This window comes from Lynx canadensis, chromosome B2 (assembly GCF_007474595.2).
Source record: "Lynx canadensis isolate LIC74 chromosome B2, mLynCan4.pri.v2, whole genome shotgun sequence".
In the NCBI taxonomy this organism is placed as follows: Eukaryota; Metazoa; Chordata; class Mammalia; order Carnivora; family Felidae; genus Lynx; species Lynx canadensis.
The window spans coordinates 150,252,580-150,265,992 of record NC_044307.1 but is presented as its reverse complement, the minus strand read 5'-3'; the positions used below and the strand labels follow the sequence as shown (position 1 = coordinate 150,265,992).

The 13,413-nt window shown below is 53.4% G+C and overlaps 1 protein-coding gene across 5 annotated transcripts in view; it reads right to left on the bottom strand.

The window, feature by feature from the left end:
• Positions 1-344: 344 nt before the first annotated feature.
• Positions 345-13,413, bottom strand: part of CEP43 (centrosomal protein 43) — a 31,128-nt gene continuing 18,059 nt past the window's right edge. For 3 of the 5 annotated variants that reach the window (XM_030316778.1, XM_030316780.1, XM_030316779.1), the window contains 6 exons: positions 10,394-10,617; positions 8,402-8,523; positions 6,140-6,208; positions 3,661-3,700; positions 2,769-2,865; positions 345-1,596 (listed from right to left, as the gene is read on the bottom strand). In XM_030316778.1, the coding sequence (XP_030172638.1) occupies positions 1,522-1,596; positions 2,769-2,865; positions 3,661-3,700; positions 6,140-6,208; positions 8,402-8,523; positions 10,394-10,617 (627 nt within the window). In that variant the 3' untranslated portion in view covers positions 345-1,521. Of the gene's footprint in view, positions 1,597-2,768; positions 2,866-3,660; positions 3,701-4,153; positions 4,312-6,139; positions 6,209-8,401; positions 8,524-10,393; positions 10,618-13,413 lie in introns of those variants that run through there. The other 2 variants (XR_003969063.1, XM_030316781.1) reach the window with 2 other exon arrangements.

Genomic DNA, 13,413 nt, shown 5'->3' with positions numbered 1-13,413 from the left:
CAACAGAGCACATCCCCACACGGCGCTGTTCACTCGCACAAAACGTGACCCACCGCCAGGACGGAGGCCACAGCCCATGGACCGAGGGCAGACCGACACTGCGGCTCCCAGGGGGCCCTGGCCCGTCTTCTGTCCTCCTTCCTCTTGGTGTTTATGGCTCAGTTTCACCGAGGGGCTATACAAGCAGATTGTCAAGTTATACAATCTCGCTCCTCACGCCATCACCTCCCTTTACCTCTGAGGGCCCAGCAGATATTTCTGCCCCCTTTAGGCTAACGTGAAATGAAAAACGGGCACTCCATGAACCACGGAGTCTGCTCACTTACTGAGATCAGTCACGTAGGTCTAGTTCACTCTTTATTAATAAAGGTGACTTCTAATAAAAAGCATAATTTAATTCAAATAAAAAAGTACAGAACGTAACACATAATCACAGCGTCACTTACACAAACAGGAACGGACGTGCCCTCTCTGGGCTGTCTGGAACGGAGACCTCAGAGCCCTCGGTGACCTACGTGGACAGCAGCTCGGCAGGTGCGGGGGAGGGGGGCTGCCCCCAGGCCGGCACTGGCCCCGTGTGCAAAGGGCCGTGGTGGAACGACCTAGAGTGAGTGGGTAAAGCCCGTCAGACCAGATGTGGTCTTAGGCCATCACCACTGTTCCAGTCCAATCTGGATCTGAGTACGACCAGCCTACACATCTGAAATAAAAGCACTGCTTCATGCTTTCCGACGCCTTTGGCATTTCGTCTGTTTCCAGGCATCTTTATAAGCAATAAATTATGACTATAAAGAACACAACCTGCCACTGACGCTCCTTACGTGGACCTGGGCAGCGACCACCAATGTCAGCGACAAGTCCAGGAACTAAAAGTCAGAGCAACCTCTAGATTTCTTCAAATCAAGCAAAACTACGTAGCACACACACAAGTGTTTTCATACAAGCTTCCTGGTCTAACAACCCTTCCAGATGGAAGGAAATACACAATAAAGCGGACACATCAAATTCAACTTAAAGTAACAGGCTTCAATGCTGCACATGTACCAGGTCGTTTCGCCAAGTATGTGCAGAACCACCTAATATCAAATATGCTTTGATTCTAGACGGCTCAAGCCACACACACACACACACACACACACACACACACACACACACACACAGTTGTGTGAACCTACAGCTTTATTGACACCTTTCAGGATGCTCTTAATACTCGTATTTTCATGGGTTCACTCCCTGTGAGGAGTCTGAGTTGTAGACAATCAATTTCCACAGAGAAATGTGCAGCCAAACCAAATTAAGAACTTGTATCTTCCACACACGGGCTCAAGTCGGAAGCGTTTTGTTTAGTATAACGAAAAGTTAATTTTTAAAAATATCTGCAGTCTTTTTGAAACACAAGGCACCAACAGGGAGCAGACATTCCAGCAAAGAGTGATTGTCTGGGCGGGGGGGGGCGGGGGGGGATGCAACTGATCACAGTCCTCTGTCCTTTGTTGATGAGAACACCTCCTCCTTTCGTGTCTACGCAACGTCTTCCAGATAATCCGCGACATCACTGAGCTGGGACACAGTCAGGTCCTGCGTCAGGTCATCAAGCTTCGTGGTTCAAACGGAAAAAAAGGAAAAAGAGCCGGTGTCAGAAGAGAGAGTCATAAATAATCTCTAAAACATACTGCTGTCATTTACATATCACCTTGTACTCCACAAACCACTTCATATTCAAAATGAATATGAACCCTCCCCTAAACCCTCCCCTTCCTCCCCCCATTTCGAAACCTGGGACGATTACCAAAGGCTGAGCTCGCAGCCCAAGGCCACACTAACGAACACCTGTTGCCATAACCCTCCCAGCTGCCCCGGTGGCTGCAGGTACATCGGGTGCGACCAGAGACCAAGTGCCGGGAGCCGTCCTCCCCCAGCCTTCCCGACGCTCCCGTGAGGCACACACTACCGGTCCCGCTGTGCCAACGAGCAGGCTAGAGATGACAGATTAAAGCGCGCCCAGGAGACCACAGGACGCAAAAGGACACGCTCCCAGAGCCTGCCGGCTCCAACGCACCACCTCTCCCAACGGCCTGCCGCGTCCGCTCATCCCGCGGCGGTCACGGGCACTTGGGGAACGCCCCTCGTCCACCTCCGGGCCGGGGCCGCCTACAGCCTGAGAGGCGCCCACCTGACCGGCGGCCGCCTCTGTGACGCCGACGGGACAGGCTGAGATGCCGCCTCCGTCTCACGTGCAACGTGCGTCCACCCAAGTACACTCTGCCCTCTGCCCGAGAACAAGGCCGAACGTGGATCTCCAGGACGCACTCCTAACTGCACAGCCCGCCGCATGTCCGCCGCATCGTCCCCTCGGGCTTCCGCGTCAGCCCTGGCCTACCTGTTGACACGCCGCTTCACCTCCCCCTGCACGGGGCTCCCGTCCCTGCGCCCACTCCCAGTCCTGTCCCGACTTCTCTGGCCTCTGCCGTCTACACTCCTGAGGCGGTCAGTTCGGACTCCAGTCCCGACCCACCGGGGCCCACCTACGCCCACGACGCCCAGCCACAGGGCACAGGTGCCCCAGCGGCACGCACTGACCCCGGGAGCGGCCATCAGGGGCACCCTACAGACACGTAAAAGCCATTGTTTCTCGACTTGGGCCCAGTAACTGTCACGTCACGATTTTCAACTGTTTTTCTCCTAATCTGTGTACATTTTTTGAAGCTTTACAGCAAATCAAGGCAACAGGCACAAACAGCGTTCCACAGGAAACGCTAACACCATACTTTGTCACTGGTATTGATGTCGTCCATTTCCACAGAAAGATCTTCCTCGATCTCTTCACCAATACTCAGCTCACTTTTTTCTGAGCGATGGCTGGTACTAGTTTGAGAGAAGGAAACAGAATAAAGGACACTGAATATGAACGTTTAAATGAAACATCAGGTACCATTAACTTTGTCCGTATTACCTCACCTGATCCTTAACATAAGTTATCGAGGGCAACAGAAACAGGGGAGTCAACTTAAGACATGAGAAAACCAAGGTCCGTGATGGTGACTCTGGCCACAATGTCAGGAAAAGCACAAACCCAGGTTCTTAAAATTTCATCTACAAGCCATGCCATCTCTCAAAAAAACTGTAGGATAAATCATTCTGTTAAGAAATAAAATATAAATTCTCAATGGGGGGGGGGGGGGACCTTGTCAATTACATAAAATTCTCAGGCTCTAATTTAAAATTTCTCATCACACCCACAACAATTATTTCCAAACCATCAGGCAACTCACAGATTATATTATCATTACATACGTAAAAAGGTATCTGAACAAAACATGACCTGTCATCTGAATGAGGACACTAGCTGGAGAGGGCAATGTCTGAAGTTAGGCGCGCGTCCCCACCTTCCACGGGGCTGGGGGAGCGCACGTGGACCACGGCGACCTGACGCCTCCGAGTGGCCGTGTCGTGTTCTTACCAAATTTCCTGAACATGACGCATTTGTTCGCATTCTAATGCAAAACCAAAACAGGCTTCGAAGTGCAGGGTGTAACTCTGGAGTGACCAGCGTGCACGAGAGAGTCAAATACACTAAAATAAGCAGCAACGTACTTCCGTCACGCTTTCCTGTGTCACAAACTCTTTGCGATTTATTTGTTGCCCAGCTATTTTTCTTACCTGTTAAAGTCATCAACATAGTCGTCGTCTTCTCCAGTCCCTGTAAGTTTAAGAAAAGACGGGCGACGTTTACATCAGCATGCTTCACGATGTAGCTACAATCGCACACTCACGTTTCCTTCAGGAAAAACCCCATTACCAAATGATATTGCATCATTAAAAATGAAGTCTCCGGGGTTAGAAATATCTTTCCCGTATAGGACACGAAAGCAAAGGACCAAATTTTAAACTACCTACGAAATAACAGAATGTCATTCATAAAATGTGGTTAATACCCAGTCTTTTATTCCAAGTACCCAAAAGCTAAATCACGTTGTATGTTTATTATTTGTAAAGTCGTCTGATGCTGGTGCTGGATGTTAATGGGAGACCTCAAAACCAGATTATCATGAACCCCCTACTGCTGCCTCATGGGCTGTGGGTTCGAGCCCCGCGTCGGGCTCTGTGCTGACCGCTCGGAGCCTGGAGCCTGCTTCCGATTCTGTGTCTCCCTCTCTCTCTGCCCCTCCCCTGCTCGTGCTTTGTCTCTCTCTCTGTCAAAAATAAATAACATTAAAAAACTAAAATAATGTCCAGGTAGGGCTCTCAGTTAACGTACCGGCACTTGACAATCAGCGTGACCTCAGGCAACTCACGTAACCTGGCTCTCATCTGCAGAAATGGAGGAAATACTAAAACCAACCTCACAGGGTTAAGACTGAGATAAAACCACCTGTTGCCACGGTGCCAAGTGCGTGTCGCCAGCGTCATTATTACCCTAGGCTGGTCCGCTAACATTCGTACGTTACTTCAAATACTGAGAAGTCCACAAATTCACGACGACGACAAAAACAAACAGGAAGCAATACTGTTGCAATACCATCAAACAAAACTAAACAGAAATGCTGATTTACACCGAACCCTCACGTCCGGCTGAGTGACCAAACTTCAGCTGACGAGTCCCAGGTCTTCCCCGCAGTGGCACCCACAGCCCCAGCCCAACGACAGCACAGGTCCCGGCGAAGGCGAGGGAAGCAGAGGGCCCCCTTCTCCCGGCTGGCACCTGCAGCGCGGCAGGGCCCCTTCCCTCCACGAGGGGAACGCTCAGCGTCCCCTCCTCAATAGCAGGCTGGGGCTGCCCTGGCTTTGACAAAGAGCAGGCTGTCAGAGCAGAGGGACAGCAGGAGGCAGAGACACCTGGCACAGGTGAGAAGCAGGTGAGACGTAGAAGCAGCAGGCCAGGCAGGGAGCAGGGGGCGGGGCCAGGGGTGGGGCCAGGGGCGGGGCAGGGGCGGGGCAGGGGCGGGTAGAGCCGGCAGCCGCGGGTGGGGCTGAGGAAGAGGCGGCCTGCCCAGGAACCGGGGGAACTCTGGGCAAGGGCGCAGGCCCGCCCAGCATCACCGTCACCACCACCGCTACCGCCACGGCTGCAGAGTCTGGCAGCTGGGGGCGCGTCCACGCTGCGGCTGCAGGGCGAGCCGAGACACCGCCAGAGGCAGCTGGCGCTCATGAGGCACCGTTCACTAGGGCCTGCGTGTGTCACTGGAGTGTCTCCGGCGTACAAGGAGCTGGGTGCCGTCAGCGCCCGCGGGCAGGCCCAGAGAGGGCACGGCTGGCCTCCGCCTGTTCGGACGGGCCACGGAGGGAGGCCCCATCTGCGATGTCACCTGCGCCCACCCACTCCCAAACCGGAGTCCTCTCCGCTCACCGCAGTGTCCTCCAGAACGAGGGGGGGGGGGGGTCTCGCCAGGGCCCAGTTGCCCACCCCGCGAGCACAGATCCGGGGCAGCGGAACGTCGCGTGGGGCACACACCCCTGTCCCGCGGGGACGAAAGAGGGACCGCCGAGCACGCGGGCCGAGCATGCGGGCCGAGCCGTTTCTTCCAGCCCCTCCCAGGTGAGGTACGCCTAGAGGACGCCCATCCGCCTCTGTCCCTCCCCCCGGACCGGACACCGGAGGAGAGCCCCAGGGCCCTGGAAGCGCTCACGTCCGCAGGAACGCATTTCCTCCCTCAGGGTCACAAACCACCACTCCACGTGACACAACTGAACACCGTATCCACAGCCTGTCTCCCGCTCAGGCTGTTCCCCCAGGGCCTGGACGGCGCACTCCCAGTGCCCAGAATAGGGACTCTGCCTTTGCACGGACTGTCCTCGGTCCGCGCGGAAACGTCACCCACCCGGTCTCGGCAGGGAAGTCGCCCCCGGGGCGAGGACGAGCCCGCCTCCCGCCCGTTTCCACCCCAGCGCCCACTGGCTCCTCCCACGCCGCGGGTGTCTGCAGGGGCCCGTCCCAGGCAGAACCCCCCCCCCCCCCCACCGAGAACCCAAGCTCCACAAGCAGGGAGACCGTGGTGGCCGCTGCGTCACCCACCCCCGGGGACCGCCAGGCGCCCAGTCAGGAGGCGCCTGCTGCAGGCCAACCCGCTGCATTTAAGGTTTTATTCTAAAACACAATGGCCTTCAGGCCATTAAGACTAAAAACAGGAAATCTACTTACCTAACCCAAGCGATCCAACTTTATCATTGACCAACTTCAGATCTTTCAAAACCGCGTTTCCTCTTTTACCTGTGGAGGAAAAACATTCACACGGGATTGACTTTTAGAACCCAACAGTCTCTAAGGCGTATCACTCGTTTTTCCGGTATAGGGCTTATGACTATAACGTCATAACCAAAATCGAAGACAGAATTGCAAACTGACGAATGATGCTCTCATCATGCATCGCACCCCCTTTTTAACCACACACCATACTGCTCTTTATTGAAATCTGACCAGGAAATAATTTCTGGCCTAACAGATAGCACCGTCTGTGAAAAGACTCATTAAGTGTGAATTCAGGCACTACGGTTATTCTCAATTTTATTTCCTTCAATTTTGCTTTAATTCAACGGCTATTTCATTTACCAAACTGATGGTTTTTTCAGTCCTAAGTGCTCAACATCCTCTCCCAGTCGTCATTCTCTACTCGCCATTAAGAGCAACTTGACCATGACCCGCTAAGTTCTCACTGCAGGTGACAACGACTGGGGAAGAAGAATGGGGGGGGGGGGAGGGGAACTGGCGTGGGCCACATGAACAGATAGGTGGCCAGTTTACTACCCGGCTCAAAGAAACCACACATCATCTCCTTCACGTATCCTGGGGAATCCCGCAGCTGCACCACGTAACATAAAAAGGTTAGTAGGGGTGCCCGGGGGGCTCAGTCGGTTAAGTGTCCGACTTCGGCTCGGGTCATGATCTCGGTTTGTGAGTTCAGGCCCCACGTTGGGCTCTGTGCTGACAGCTCGGGGCCTGGAGCCTGCTTCGGATTCTGTGTCTCCCCTCTCTCTGCCCCTCCCCCACTTGTGCTCCGTCTCTCAAAAATAAACATAAAAAAAATTAAAAAACAAAGGTTAGTAAATACTACAAAATTATGCAAAAATCACACAATTTCTTAATAAAGATCTACTTTTTAGTAGGGTTTAAAACACTGTCCATTAAATCTCTATTTACTGTGATATAGTAAACAAACTTCACCTACACGCGTCTTCATTCAAGGCTACACTTTCAAACCCTCTGTCTTGTCACCACCTGCATGTGGGAGGGGCGGGAAGGTAAACCGTGCAGCGGCACGGCCCTTCCACGTCTGACAATCTGCCTCTCTGGTACGTGGAAAAAGAGAGGTCAGATTCACATTCCGAATAAGGAAATCTTGCCATTTGCAATGATGTGGAGAGAGTCAGAGAGTATAATGCCGAGGGAGATAAGTCAGAGAGAGACAAATATCATACGATTTCACTCACGTGTGGAATTTAAGAATCAAAACAAATGAGCAAAAGGAAAAAGAGAGAAACCAAGAGTCAGACTCTGAACCACAAAGAGCACACGGATGGGTCACCTGAATGGAGGGGCTGGGGGCATGGCTGGAACGGGAGGGCATTAAAGAGTACACGCATCGGTCAGAGAAAGACGGATACCGTATGTTTTCACTCCTGCGTGGATGGCGAGAAACTTAACAGAAGACCATGGGGGAGGGGAGGGGAGGGGAAAAGAAAAGTTACAGAGAGGGAGGGAGGCAAACCACAAGAGACTCTTAAATCCAGAGAACGAACTGAGGGTGGATGGGGGCGGGGGAGAGGGGAAAGTGGGTGATGGGGACTGAGGAGGGCACCTGCTGGGATGAGCACTGGGCGTTGTGCGTAAGCGACCAACCACGGGAATCCACCCCCCGAGCCAGGAGTATACACTGTATGTTCGCCATCAAAAAAAAAAAACAAAAAAAGAGAGAGAGAGAGAACACGCATCACGGTGAACAAACACATAAAATAAATCTAGGAGATCACACACACACGCACACAATGATTTGGAGTTCTGATATCCAAAGGGGAAAAAAGATGGGCCGGCCCCAAATCGCTGAAGGGAGAATATTTTAACATTCCCGTGATGATTATTTGCAATCATAAAACCTACAAAACAAATTCTTAAAAACTGATCGACTCTAAGTCCTGCTCGAGTCCATCTAAATGCCCCACACGGGAGAAATGACGTGACATACTCACGATCTAAGGCAGCTAGGAAGTGGGTTTTGGAAGCGTTTTGATGGCTGGGAAAGCGGCGGCACGAGGAAGCGAGGCGACCGCGACCGTGGTAAAGGAAGGGAACGGGAGCCGCCTCGGGAGCACCACGGGCTGAGGACTCGCGCAAAGGAAGCGGCTCACGGGCTACTTAACCAGAGAAAACCCATCGCCAGGCCTCGGGCCGTGTCTCCACCGCACTCACTTCCGGCCTCTGCGGACGAGGGGGCTCCGGGGGCTCCGGTCAGGGAGCTGCGGCCGCTCTTCAAGGGGGGCGCGTCCGAGAGCGAGGCGAGGCTTCCGGCGGGCGGCCCGGGCTCGCTCCTCCTGCCAACAAACAAGCGGGTCGCGTTAGTCGCCTGCGGCCAGGCCAAGGACACAGAGGCGACTCCACCGCGGCGGGAGTGCGCGCGGTGCCGGGACCCAACGTGCAGTCGCAGAGTCCGCGGCGAGTGACCGGAGAAGCCCGCTGGCCTCTCCCAAATCGTCTGCGACCTTACAAACTGAACCGTTCGGCACCTTCAGGGTCTGTGATTTTTAACGGAAGCCGGCGAGGGGCAGCACAGAGGCCACCTCCCCAGCGGTGCCCCGCCCTCGCGTGGGCCTCTCGCGGCCCCACCGTCCTCCTCACCCCTTCCCCGGGCCTCCTCTCCAGCCCTGCCCACGCCCACCCACGCCAGCAGGAACCTTCCCAGGCTGCTACCGTCACCCCCCACCCCCCCACCCTGCCCAGTGCACCCGCACGCTCCGCCCTGCGCACAGCAGCACCGAGACCGGCCTCTCCCCCGCACCCCTGCACATCGGTCCCCTCCCTCCTAGCACTGTCCTCAGCAGACAGGCGCACGGCCATTCCCCACTTCCCCACTTTATTGTTCTCCCCCCACCCCTCACACCCCTGTAAGACACAACTCACCTGGAGTGCGCTCCCCACCTACCATCCGCCCCCATCCTTTGCCCAACCCGCTCTAACCCTCTGCCACGGCAGCCCGCCGCCCCACGATCTGTCACCCCTGCCTCCGTGTCACCCCTGCCTCCGTGTCACCCCTGCCTCCGTGCTGCTACGCAGTGACTGACTTTCAGGACTCACTCCAGCCTCCTCCTTCCAGGACACCTCTCCCAATCCCCTGGGTCCCTTCCCTCTCCCTCCTCCTCCCCTCGCTGACTTCCAGGTGCCACCTGCCACTTCCCAGGTGACAGCCTCCAGGCTCCTCTACGGGCAGCATCTAACACGGACACTTCCCTCCCCCCTCACTGGGCCTCCAGCCCAGACCTCTCCCCGAATGCCCGTCGGACGCCCTCAGTTACCGGCCCGAGGCCTGACCTCGGCAGCAGCGAGCTTCCCAGCCTGAGTTCTAGACCGTCACCTGCCCAGCTGTGCAGCCCAGCCCTGCTCTCCACCTGTCGGCGGGGTTTCCAACCTTCCAGCCATTCAGCTGAAAACCCTGGACCCTCCCTCGAGGTCACTCCGTTCTCTGACACTGACCAGCAAACCCTTTTCGGATCCGGCCCCCAAGCACACCTCCAAACTGCCAATTTCTCACCACTTCTGACATCGTCTCTCACCCGGATAATCCCGACCGCCTCCCAGCTGGACGCCCAGCGGCCAGACCCCGGGGCTCCCGGTCTCCCGAACGGTGAAGTCGTACGTACTCCCGCCGCAGTGCCCCTCGCCGCTCTCTGCCGTGCCCGCAGGGCTGCACGAGCTGCCTCCTCTCCTCGGAGTTCCAGAAGCCCCGCCATCTGCCCGGCCGACTCACCAACTCGGTGAGCTCCCCCCCCCCGGGACGGCCGCTCTAGCCGAGCACCACCGGCCTCTGCTCGCCCTGTCACCGCTCCCGTCACTGCTCGGCCGTCACTCTGGCTGCATCCCCCTGGCGGCCTGTCGGGACTGCCTCCTCCTTGGTGCCTCTGTCTACAAGACTGCAGGCTTCTGGAGGGAGGCGCCCTGCCTGAGCTCTGGCTGCCCCGTCCTGGCACGGGACAGGCACCCGGTACGTGCCCGCCGACGGAAATCAGTGATACCCAGGTTTTCGCCACCTGGGATTGTTTCACAGCACGAAAGGCTTTAGTGACACAAAATCAGACTTACATATCAATAATTACAGAAGCTTCAGTAGCTCGTTTTTAAATTATGAAATACTCGGAAATGATATTTTTAAGCCTCTGGCTTGATAATCCAAAAACATGGTTTACTCACCAACCGTAAGTTTTTTCTGGTTTAGGAATGGGATCATCAAAGAAAGAATCCCCTTCCATATCATCTCCGTCTGGACAAAGACCAGCTTTGTCTTTGACATCTAGACTTTTGTTACTTAGGAAAGATCCAATTTTCGTTTCATGAGTCAACAAGTGGAGACTGCTTCTGCTCTTTGGTTCTGATGAGGAGAGACTTGTGTCACTCTGACTGGCCTCACTGTTGGCCTAGAAAAACAGAACGGGAAAGAGAAGAGGCCTCCTTGGTGAAACGAAACATTAAGAAGCTATTTGACACAAGAAAACATCACACGGACATACACAAACCTCTGTGTGTGTGTGTGTGTGTGTGTGTGTGTGTGTGTGTGTGTGTGTGTGAGATCTCACAGCTGCATGGAGGGGAGAGTAACCCCGTGACCTATCAGCACGTCCCCAATTCACGGCATGGCTAACTTCCGAAGGAGAGAATGTCAAAAGTAATGTGTTCGAACCATTCTTCTTCTCCCTCCCTAAATGGAAGTATCTTTCCCTACCCCATTTATAAAGAAGCTTTCCCACTTATAAATAACTTCTGCATTTCCTCTTACGTGTCCGTCACTGCATCAAAAGTTATCTTAAATTAGTAAGTCGCCAACTTGCAGAAAGGAGGAGGGCCCATGGGTGAAGAAGGAAGATTAGTTCACATGAACGAACCAGGCAGTAAAACAAAGCATTCATCAGGGAAGACGGCACTTGTCCACCCAGCGCCAAAGAGAACAGGCGTCGAGGCGAGAGGGGCCCTCTCCGCCGCCCCCGCGTCCAAGGCAGATTTGCTGCCGAAAGCACTGGTCTGACTTCAGACACCAGACAACTGCCCGATCCACACTGCCTCACCCGTCCGCGGACAAGTGTCCCTCATCCGCCTCTGCACACCTTACACGGTACAAGACCCTCAAGCGTCTCTCCCCCCGTCCTGCCCATCTGGTGTTACGGGCGCAAAACCGCACACCGCAGTTTCTTGTTTTCAGTTGGCCTTAATCCGCACAACCTCACTTTACTCCATCCTTGGTCCCATTTCCTTTTGCCCTTAGACAGGTCTAGGTCAACAACAACAAAAACAAACCATGCCAGTAGCGATACAAGCAGCTAACCTTTCTGGAGAACCTTCCAATCTTCCTCCAGGCGATCTCCTTTTCATCCTCAAAAGCAGCCTAAAGCACGGGGAGGGGAGAGGCGCGGGGGCAGGGGCCGTCTTCCCCACTGATTCGGAAAAGGCGGCGTGCAGTCGTTTTAGTCACTTGCCAAGGTCCCCAGAAAGCTCAAGGGTCAGGTCAACACTAAGGTCTGATTCCAGAGCTTAGCCCTTAACACTCATGCCATGCCATTAAGTCGACTCGTATGAAATTGCACTTTTGTGGGTTCACACGGACACCTTCCCCAGGTTCGGCCTTCCGCACCACAGAGGGCAGTGCCGCGGCCGGGGCCCGCACGTGTTGCAGAGGACTCTCCCGTGTCCCCCCACGGACGCCTCCCCCGTCCACGCTCTACTGCCGACCACACAAGGAACCGAATTCAACTAGAGTAGTATTCTCCAGCCGGGACTGCTGCTGGGAGTTAAGAGAGGAGGCGTGTGCAGGGGGAGAGGCGAGCGGGCAAGGAAGCCGTGAGGACGGCGCTCCAGGAGGACGCACCTTCGGTACGTGTACGGACAGGGTGGGGCGTGTGTGTTAACACACAGTTCACACTTCTCCAAGAGGCCGTGATCAGCCAACACCAGGCAGGACACGTGCTACACAGTGTGGCCTTGTACAGAGCCACATATTCCAGAAGTTCCTAACGTAGATAAATCAATTCTTGTAAAAGAAACGTCCGGAAAAAAAAATAAAAAAAATAAAATAAAATAAAAAAAAATAAAAAAAAATAAAAAAAAAATTAAAAAAAAATTAAAAAAATAAAAAATAAAAATAAAAAAAAATAAAAAAAAAAATAAAAAATAAAAAAAAATAAAAAAAAAAATAAAAAAAAAAAAAAAAAAAAAAAAAAAAAAAAGAAACGTCCGGGAAAAGAAACACCAACTTGTCCTCCTTTAGACGACACGCGGCACTTTCACACGGCAGAAACGTTTTACCGTCTCCCAAGCACTTTCTGGAAGTTCCCCGTGTGATCAACTACAGAGAAGCACCACCCACCTACATGGCCCCCGGATTCATGCCCAATGTCATGTACGATCCATACCCGCTGAAACACGGATTGATTATGTTTTCAAAGACATATACATGTGGAAATAAATACCCTGACTCGTGACATTTAAACCCATTTACAACTACAGATACCGAGAAACACACTCTCTCCGTGAGAACACTCCTGAGAAAATTCAAAAGGTCGAACCAGTGTGAAGTAAAATGGGACGTAAACGTAAAGCAACTTAACAAAACACAGGATTATTCCAAAAAGTCTCTCTCGCCCGTGAAGTCACGTAACGGTTTATGTGACGTAACTCCAGTCCCCGTGATGAACTGCAGACGCTTAGTGATCCCTCCCTCTCCATCCCTGGTGATCTCTGACTGGTCCTAGCAGTATCGCCGGTAAAGGCACAAGGACTAGTTTTAGGAAGACAACTTCCACAGACAAGCATGCTCTGATGTTCGGCACAATACGCATTTTTAAAAGTAATAATTAGTTTGTTTTAAAACTGCAGTTCTCTGGGCACCTGGGTGGCTCAGTCGGTCGAGCGTCCGACTTCGGCTCAGGTCATGATCTCACGGTCCGTGAGTTTGAGCCCCGCGTCGGGCTCTGTGCCGACAGCTCAGAGCCTGGAGCCTGTTTCAGATTCTGTGTCTCCCTCTCTCTCTGACCCTCCCCCGTTCATGCTCTGTCTCTCTCTGTCTCAAAAATAAATAAACGTTAGAAAAAAATTAAAACTATAGTTCTAGTCATCTAGGGGGTAAAATTTAAAAACACTCCATCTGCTTTGGAACTGGGCTCCAAATCCATTTCTAAACTACACAGGAATGTGTCACCCTAAGTGTTTATCTAAAGAACCCT